The sequence below is a fragment of the Manihot esculenta genome, chromosome 5 (assembly GCF_001659605.2).
Source record: "Manihot esculenta cultivar AM560-2 chromosome 5, M.esculenta_v8, whole genome shotgun sequence".
NCBI lineage: Eukaryota > Viridiplantae > Streptophyta > Magnoliopsida > Malpighiales > Euphorbiaceae > Manihot > Manihot esculenta.
Window position 1 is genome coordinate 18,575,107 of NC_035165.2, and position 10,283 is coordinate 18,585,389.

Sequence of the window (10,283 nt, forward strand, 5' to 3'; positions counted from 1 at the left end):
AGAGATGCAAGATTTTTAAATTTTAATGATTCTTTATTAGGATCTATTGAGACTAGCTTAAGTGAGGGACCAATATCTTTTGAAGTTTATCCAGATATGACAATCTCTTTAAATGATTTAAATATTTTAGATAGTATAGTTTTAGAAATAAAAACCCATAATTATAAAATGAAGCAAGGATCTATCTCGATAGCATTAATATATAAAATTCATTATAAAGCTATGAATTCAGCATTTGGGACTAAATATAAATTACAGTCTAAGAAGGGAGAAACAAGATTTTTACAGATAGATTTGACTAAAACAAATACAGTGATTCCTAAGATCATTCAGTGGAAGGATATAGCATTACCAGATGAGTGGATTTTAGAAGGTACAGTACCTCCACCAGAACAAGAAAAGGTAAAACCAAATACAAATTTGAGTAAGATAGAGCAGTTTGAAGATGACAAAGTCTCATTAAAGTTTAATAGAAGTGCAAGTAGTAGATATACAGGATCATCATCTTCAGTAGTAACAGAAGATATAGGAAGAGCATCAAATATACAATCAGTAATATATGCAACCTATAGAGAAGATGAATCTAAACCTGTAATCTAGACTCTAGTAAAACCCAGGTTTTTAACATCAGATATTTCTAATAGATACCTTAAAATGAAAGGAGTAGATTATATCTATTATAACTATCAGGAATATCTGAGTTGTTTTAGAAAGAATCCACTTTGGCACTTTAGCTATCTTATACTTTTATTTGCATAAGAAAGAATCCATATTTGAAAATTTTGAAAGAAGTATATTTTAGGTATGCCAACTGAACCCGTTTTAGCCATTGTGGTAGGCGTCATAGGGTATAACAGGCAGTGACCGCGACATAATTCAAAATTTTTAAAATGGATCATTTTTTTGTGTAAATCGGCAAGTACAGTTAAATCAGATGATTCAGAGTCCTCAGAAATTAAAAGGGTAATAAATAAAAATGAATTAACATTAGAAGATTTTGTTAAAACCATAGATGAATGGAGAATTCCTAAGGTAGATAAGGAACAGATTTATAAAATTCCAAAGTTAAATATTTTTAAAACAGATTATGTCATAAAAACAGAAGAAAGTGATTTTCAGTTAAGTAAACCTTTTGAGAAAATAACTCTTTTATCATAAAAAACATTAAGTCATCATAGAAGTAAAAAGTATAAGTATATTCATATAGGATTAATTCAGGTGGGAATAAAACCTTTAGCTCGAGAAGGATTAAATACTAGTATTTTAGCAGTAGTTAGAGATGCAGAATTTTAAAATTTTAATGATTCTTTATTAGGATCTATTGAGACTAGTTTAAGTGAAGGACCAATATCTTTTGAAGTTTATCGAGATATGACATTCTCTTTAAATGATTTAAATATTTTAGATAGTATAATTTTAGAAGTAAAAACCCATAATTATAAAATGAAGCAAGGATCTATCCAGATAGCATTAATATATAAAATTCATTATAAAGTTATGAATTCAGCATTTAGGACTAAATATAAATTACAGCCTAAGAAGGGAGAAACAAGATTTTTACAGACAGATTTGACTAAAACAAATACAGTAATTCCTAAGACCATTCAGTGGAAGGATATAGCATTACCAGATGAGTGGATATTAGAAGGTACAGTACCTCCACCAGAACAAGAAAAGGTAAAACCAAATACAAATTTGAGTAAGATAGATCAGTTTGAAGATGGTAAAGTCTCATTAAAGTTTAATAGACATGCAAGTAGTAGATATACAGGATCATGATCTTCAGTAGTAACAAAAGATATAGGAAGAGTATCAAATATACCATTAGTAATATATGCAACCTATAGAAAAGATGAACCTAAACCTGTAATCCAGACTATAGTAAAACCCAGGTTTTCAATATCAGATATTTCTGATCGACACCTTAAAATGTAAGGAGTAGATTATAGTTCATCCGTCCCCCCCAAGCAGTATATAATCCGGTAGAAAATTATTTAAATCAGCAGGATGAGATAGCACCTTCATAACCATCAGCATCTTCTATAACAGAAAATATAAATAATATAAATAGGGAATTGGATGTTCTTAGAAAAGAAAAGATTGAAAAGAAATTTCTAAAAGAAATAACTAAGGCGAAAAATTTAAGAAAATTAAAAAAAATTGTTAAAGAAAATAATTTTGAAAAATTAAAAGAGGAATATTTTGAATATGTTAGTAAAATAGGAAAAATAAAATTTTTTGAGTGGTTTGAGTTAAGAAAGACAAAAAGTTTAAATCCAATAACTGTAAGAGATAAAAGACCAGAATGGATTGTAAATGATAAAGTAATTCAGAGTGATTTTCCACCTAAAACGATTAGTAAAATAATGCATGGAGATAACGAAATAATTTGTGCACCATATAAGATAGCTAAAGAAAATGATACAGATAAGAAAGTTATAGAGCAGAATAATTTTAGTAATGAAGTTTAATATGTATAGGTACTCAGTTAAAAAAGATAGAAAAATTTTTAAAAAAGGAGGTAGAATAGAAGAGAAAAGGGAAATAAAACCACATATTTTTAAGCTTTATTAGATATCTAGGTCGAGTCATAAAGAATTAAAAAATAATAAAAATGAATTTTTACAGAGTTTAAAGGATCAGTTAAGTAAAATAGAATCTTCAGGGTCTACTAAAAATGTAGCTCCAGAAACACCCCAGCCTAGAAATATAAATATAATAGAAGAGGAATCAGAATCTGAAACTGAGCAAAATCAGCCAGAATCAGAAGATATGAAGCAATTTGAAATAAATCATGTATCACATAGAGAAATAGTAAGTAGAGCACCGGATCTAGGATTATTAGATAAATCAAATAATACTTCTCAGTTTAAATATAATGCTTTAACAGTTTATGAATGGAATATAGATGGATTGTCTGAATATAATATTTTAAGTTTATTACAACAGATGACTATGGCAGCTAATGCGTATAAAACCTAGTCTTTTGCTTCAGATAGGGAGATAGCTGAAATAATTATAGCAGGTTTTACAGGACAGTTAAAAGGATGGTGGGATTACCACTTAACGGATATGCAGCAATTAGAAATTTTAAACTCAGTCCAAGTAAATAGTGAAGGTGAACCCATATATAATGAATTGGGAGAAACTATCTAGGATGCGGTATTCACATTAATTTTAAAAATTTCTTTACATTTTATAGGAGACCCATCGCACTTAAAGAAGAAAAATGCTGAACTATTAAATAATTTAAAATGTAAAAAATTAAGTGATTTTCAGTATTATAAGACTATAATTTTAACTAGATTAATGTTAAGAGAGGACTCAAATCATGATTTTTGGAAAGAAAAGTTTCTAGCAGTACTTCCTTATTTCTTAGAAGAGAAAGTTAGGAATAATATAAAACAGTATTTTGGAAACCCAATACCTTATAATAAATTAACATATGGACAATTAGTAAGTATAATTCAAAAGGAAGGTATAATAAATTAACATATGGACAATTAGTAAGTATAATTCAAAAGGAAGGTTTGCAGAGTTGTCATGATTTAAAACTACAGAAAACTTTAAAATATGAGATGCATAAGACTAAACAGGAATTATGATCTTTTTATATGCAGTTTGATTATGGAATAGCCCAGGATAAAAATTATATTGGTCAGTGCTCTAAATCCAAACCAAGAAAATATTATAAGAGAGATCAGAATTACAAGAAAAAATATATAGCAAAACCCAGTAAAGAAGAATATTATAGAAAGAAAAGTTATAAGCCTTGTAAAAAATATAGGAAGAAAGCCCCAATGAATAAAGTTCAGAATAAAAAATTATTTCAATATTTAACTTGTTATAATTGTGGAAAGAAAGGACATACATCTAAATTTTGTAGGTTTAATAAAAAATTAAATGAATTAGGTTTAGAAGAAGAAGTGGTAAATAAAATTCAAGAATTATATATAGATTCAGAATCCTCAGAATTAGAAATAACAGAGAGTGAGAATCAGATATATGAGTTAGGAACTAGATCGTCAGAAAAATCAGTAAATGTTTTGACAAAGGAACAAAGTTCATTATTAGAATTAATAAATAATATAGATGATAGTACTACTAAAGAGAAATTTCTTAAAAAATTAATCAAAAGTTTTGATGAAGCAGAAGAAGTTAAAAATACTATTCCTAGAATAGAGAAACAAACTTATGATTTAACTAAAATATTAGGTAAAAATAAAAAACATAAAGAGACAGTATCTATAGAAGATTTGCAAAAAGAAATCAGGATAATAAAGACTCAAGTAAAATACTTAAAGCATCAGCTTCAGAAGGATTCAAAAAGGATAAAATTTTTAGAAGAACAATTAATTTCTGAATCATCCTCCTTATCAGAAGAAGCTGAAGAGGAAGGAAATGAACATAGTAAAATAAGTCAGTTAGAAAGTGAAGAAGTAGATAATAATTTTATACTATTACTACAAGAAATAACTTCTAGAAAATATTTAGTAAAATTAACAATTAAGTTATCAGAAGATTTTAAAATAGATACTATAGCATTGTTTGATACAGCAGCAGATTTAAATTGCATAAAGTCAAGTTTGTTGCCTAAGTGATTTTGGCAGGAAACTAAAGAAAAATTAAAAACGGCGAATAGGACTAATTTAAATATTCTAAGAAAGACAGAGGCAGTAATAGTAAATTAGGATTTAGAAATAAGGACTGTATTTTTATTATCTCAACAGATAAATCACATGGTAATATTAGGAACCCCGTTTATAAACTTAATAATACCTTATTCAGTAAAAGATGACTGTATAGAAATTAAAATGAAAAATAAAAAGGTTAAAATAGATTTTACAGAGAAACCTAAAACAAAAAATCTGAATTTAATAACAGCACATTCCATTAGGACGATGAAAATAAATTCAATAATAAAATCTAGAACAGAGAATTTAAAAGATTTAAAGAATAATGTACATTCAACTAGGATTAAAAATCAATTAGGAAGTAAAATTATAAAGGCTAGAATAGAAAAATTAAAAAATTATATGGAAAATGAATTATGTGCTGAGCACCCTAATGCTTTTTGGAATAGGAAACAGCATATAGTAGACCTACCTTATGAAGAAAATTTTGATGAAAAAACAATTTCTACTAAGGCAAGACCAATTCAAATGAGTCTGGAATTAATTGAACATTGTAAAAAAGAAATCAAAGAATTAGAAGACAAGAAGTCAATAAGTAAATCAAGTAGCCCTTAGTCCTGTGTTGCCTTTTATGTTAATAAAAATACAGAAATAGAAAGAGGGACACCTAGGTTAGTTATAAATTATAAACCGTTAAATACAATATTAAAATGGATTAGGTATCCTATCCAAAGATCTTTTGAATAGATTATTTAATGCAAATATTTTTAGTAAGTTTGATATGAAGTCAGGATATTGGCAAATTCAAATTCATCCTAAAGATAAATATAAAACGGCATTTACAGTTACCTTTGGGCAGCATGAGTGGAATGTAATGCCTTTTGGATTAAAAAATACACCCTCAGAATTTCAAAGAATAATGAATGATATTTTTAATCCTTATTCAAAATTTTGTATTGTTTATATAGATGATGTTTTAATATTTAGTCAAACTATTGAAGAGCAATTTAAACACCTAAAAACTTTTTGTATGGTCATAAAAAAGAATGGTCTAGCGTTAAGTAAAACTAAAATGAATTTATTTTAAACTAAAGTTAGATTTTTAGGACATTATATAGAGCAAGGAATTATTCAGCCTATAGAAAGAACAATGATTTTTGGAGATAAATTTTCAGATAAGATAACTAATAAAACCCAGTTACAGAGATTTTTAGGATGTTTAAATTATGTTATTGATTTCTATCCAAATCTAAACAGAATAATAAAGCCTCTCCATGATAGGTTAAAGAAAAATGCGAGTCCATGGACTACTGAGCATACAAATATTATAAAACATATAAAATCATTAGTAAAAGAAATCCCATGTTTATATCTCCCTAATCCAATAGCTTTTAAAATTGTAGAAACAGATGCGTCACACGTAGGATATGGAGGAGTCTTAAAACAAATAATAGATGATAAAGAGAGGATAATCCAGTTTACTTCAGGTCATTAGAATTCAGCCCAGTCAAATTATTCGACTATTAAAAAAGAAATTTTAAGTATTGTTATATGCATAAAAAAATTCCAGTCTGATTTATTAAATGAAAAGTTTTTGGTAAGAATCTGACTGTAAATCAGCAAAAGATGTTTTGAAAAAAGATGTTAAAAACCTTGCCTCTAAACAAATCTTTGCTAGATGGCAAGCATTTTAAGTATTTTTTATTTTGATATTGAGTATATTAAAGGTAATAGTAATAATATACCAGATTTTTTGACAAGAGAATTCTTACAGAAGAATGGGGAGAAAGAAGAATAAGCAGAAAGAAGTAAAATCCAGTTCAATTTCCACCCCTAAATCTCTTTAAGAACACTCAGAAGACCTTAGTAAAACCCTCAAAACCCAAGATAAAAGCCCATTAGACTTAAAGAAATGGATCAAAGAATTAAGCCAATCAACGGAGGTCATTAAAGCAATACAAAATATGGCGTCTTCCTCGGGAGACTCAGGTATGATTTCTAAAACTAAAGCGATCGTACCCGTTCATGGTATGACTAGTCTTTCTCAAACGGTAGACAGTAAAGACTCATCAAATCCGTTGAAGGCTGTGGGTTTGCCAAAAATCCAATCTTCCTATTGATATAGTACTGGTATTTATAAATGCAGTGGCGGAGCCAGGCCCTTCACTTTGGTAGGGCACCACCGCCTCCAGTGCACTCCCCACCTCCACTAGTCCCCTCACCTCCACCACCGGTGCTTTCTCCTTCTCCACCAGTCCAATCTCCTCCCCCACCACCCCCAGTGCGATCCCCACCTCCACCTATCCACTCATCACCGCCGCCGCTGCCTCCAATGCACTCCCCACCTCCACCAGTCCCCTCACCTCCACCACCGGTGCTTTCTCCTCCTCCACCAGTTCAATCTCCTCCCCCACCACCCCCAGTGCAATCCCCACCTCCACCTGTCCACTCACCACCACCACCACCTCCAGTGAACTCCCCACCTCCACCACCGGTGCTTTCTCCTCCTCCACCGGTTCAATCTCCTCCCCCACCACCCCCAGTGCAATCCCCACCTCCACCTGTCCACTCACCACCACCACCACCTCCAGTGAACTCCCCACCTCCACCAGTCCCCTCACCTCCACCACCGGTGCTTTCTCCTCCTCCACCAGTCCAATCACCTCCCCCACCACCCCCAGTGCAATCCCCACCTCCACCTGTCCACTCACCACCACCACCACCTCCAGTGCACTCCCCACCTCCACCAGTCCCTTCACCTCCACCACCGGTGCTTTCTCCTCCTCCGCTGCGGCACCTTCATCCCCTTCAAAGTATTTTCCGGTCGCCGGTACGGCACGTGCCCCCCCTTGCCGTACCGTCCCTCCGCCCCTGTATAAATGGTTTTTAAAGCATAATTCAGAATTTGAGATTGAAGTTAAAAACGATTTTAATGATATAAATCCATGGGAAATAATCAGAAAATATTATCCTGAGAACTGGTATTTCGCGCCAAAAGATCTTTTAAAACCTCAGAATTATTATAATAGTATTTTGGAAGAAACTGGTTCAGTTAAAATAAAACATAATTTTGATAAAAATCATAAAGAGATTATAGCATATTCTTCTATTCAAATAAAAAGGGTTATCCATCCAAAAGATTGGTTAACCTCAAATCTATATACTGCATTGACATTTAAAAATTTAAAAAAGTATTGTACTTCATATAATTATTTTGATTATATTGATGCATGGACAAATATTTTCAGTATTCAAAATCCGACCACAACTCATTCATGGTTAATATATTTTGACCAACATAGTATTAAAGCAACCACTAGATTTCCAAATTGGTTTTTAAAATGGTGGCAATATAGAGGTATTACTGAAGATATTTTATCTCAGGAAGTACTTCATGTATATCAGTATTTTAAAAGTAATTATAAGCCAGCCCAAAATGAAAAGTATATCCCTCCTTTAATGTATTTTTGTATAAACTTTTTTATTCCTTGGGTATGCCAGTGGTATGCGCCTTAATGGTATCAGAGCCAGGTCACGGGTTCGAGCCGCGGGGAGGGAAGGGATTTAATATTCTTCCAAAAAGTGCCAAATGTGCCGCCCCAAAGTGGCACCCAATGTGGAGACGTTACCGTGTGCAGGGTTCCTGGGCTATATAAGATTAAAGTAGCGCCTCTACTAACAGCTTAAGCTTTTAGTAGAATGGTATGCGCCTTAATGGTATTAGAGCCAGGTCACGGGTTTGAGCCACGGGGAGGGAAGGGATTTAATATACTTCTAAAAAGTGCCAGAAATATTACTCATTCCATTAAGGCCAATGACATGTTGAGGCCAGAGTATTATTTCTCATGTTAAATTTATTTTATTTCCTTATATTATAACTCTGAATCTCTATTGTTGTATGCTCCTGTGTGTTTGTTGGTATCAGAGCCATAGATTTATTTGCATAAGAAAGAATCCATATTTGAAACTTTTGAAAGAAGTATGTTTTGGGTATGCCAATTGAACCCGTTTTAGCCATTGTGGTAGGCGTCATAGGGTATAACAGGCAGTGACCGCGACATAATTCAAGATTTTTAAAATGGATCCTTTTTTGTGTAAATCAGCAAGTACAGTTAAATCAGATGATTCAGAGTCCTCAGAAATTAAAAGGGTAATAAATAAAAATGAATTAATATTAGAAGATTTTGTTAAAGCCATAGATGAATGAGAAATCTCTAAGGGAGATAAGGAACAGATTTATAAAATTCCAAAGTTAAATATCTTTAAAACAGATTATGTTATAAAAACATAACAAAGAGATTTTCAGTTAAGTAAACCTTTTAAGAAAATAACTCTTTTATCATTAAAAACATTAAGTCATCATAGAAGTAAAAAGTATAAGTATATTCATATAGGATTAATTCAAGTAGGAATAAAACCTTTAACTCGAGAAGGATTAAATACTAGTATTTTAGCAGTAGTTAGGGATGCAAGATTTTTAAATTTTAATGATTCTTTATTAGGATCTATTGAGACTAGTTTAAGTGAAGGACCAATATCTTTTGAAGTTTATCGAGATATGACAATCTCTTTAAATGGATCAAAGAATTAAGCCAATCATTTCGGAGGTCATTAAAGCAATACAAAATATGGCGTCTTCCTCGGGAGACTCGGGTATGATTTCTAAAACTAAAGTGATCGTACCCGTTCATGGTACTACTAGTCTAACTCAAACGGTAGACAGTAAAGACTCATCAAATCCGTTAAAGGCTGTGGGTTTGCCAAAAATCCAATCTTCCTATGGATATAGTACTGGTATTTATAAATGGTTTTTAAAGCATAATTCAGAATTTGAGATTGAAGTTGAAAACGGTTTTAATGATATAAATCCATGGGAAATAATCAGAAAATATTATCTTGAGAACTGGTATTTCGCGCCAAAAGATCTTTTAAAACCTCAGGATTATTATAATAGTATTTTGGAAGAAACTGGTTCAGTTAAAATAAAACATAATTTTGATAAAAATCATAAAGAGATTATAGCATATTCTTCTATTCAAATAAAAAGGTTATCCATCCAAAAGATTGGCGAGCCTCAAATCTATATACTGCATTGACATTTAAAAATTTTAAAAAGTATTGTAGTTCATATAATTATTTTGGTTATATTGATGCATGGACAAATATTTTCAGTATTCAAAATCCGACCATGACTCATTCGTGATTAATATATTTTGACCAACGTAGCATTAAAGCAACCACCAGATTTCCAAATTGGTTTTTAAAATGGTGGCAGTATAGAGGTATTACTGAAGATATTTTATCTCAGGAAGTACTTAATGTATATCAGTATTTTAAAAATAATTATAAGCCAACCCAAAATGAAAAGTATATCCCTCCTTTAATGTATTTTTGTATAAACTTTTTTATTTTTTGGGTATATCAGTGGTATTTTGATTTTCAATATATAACAGAATTAAATATTCCAGTGATAGTAAAAAAGCACAAAATAAAATGGTGGGGATCATTCAGAAACTCTACCACGGAAGAAGTTGTAAAAAATTGGATAATCAAGAGAGCCCAGTTTCCAACTGTCTCTTATGCTGGTAAATTAACATTGCAAGGAGAACCCTCATTTGGTGCCCAGAAAGCCCAATGTCAGGCCTTATT

At 31.3% G+C, this 10,283-nt stretch overlaps 1 protein-coding gene across 1 annotated transcript; it reads left to right on the plus strand.

Annotated features, from left to right (window-relative positions):
* The first annotated feature begins 222 nt into the window (after nucleotides 1-222).
* LOC122723695 (pollen-specific leucine-rich repeat extensin-like protein 3) lies at nucleotides 223-7,524 on the plus strand. The gene is made up of 3 exons (XM_043956792.1): nucleotides 223-591; nucleotides 1,534-1,677; nucleotides 6,781-7,524. The coding sequence occupies exons 1-3, from the start codon at nucleotides 223-225 to the stop codon at nucleotides 7,522-7,524; spliced, it is 1,257 nt and encodes a 418-aa protein (XP_043812727.1).
* Nucleotides 7,525-10,283: the final 2,759 nt, after the last annotated feature.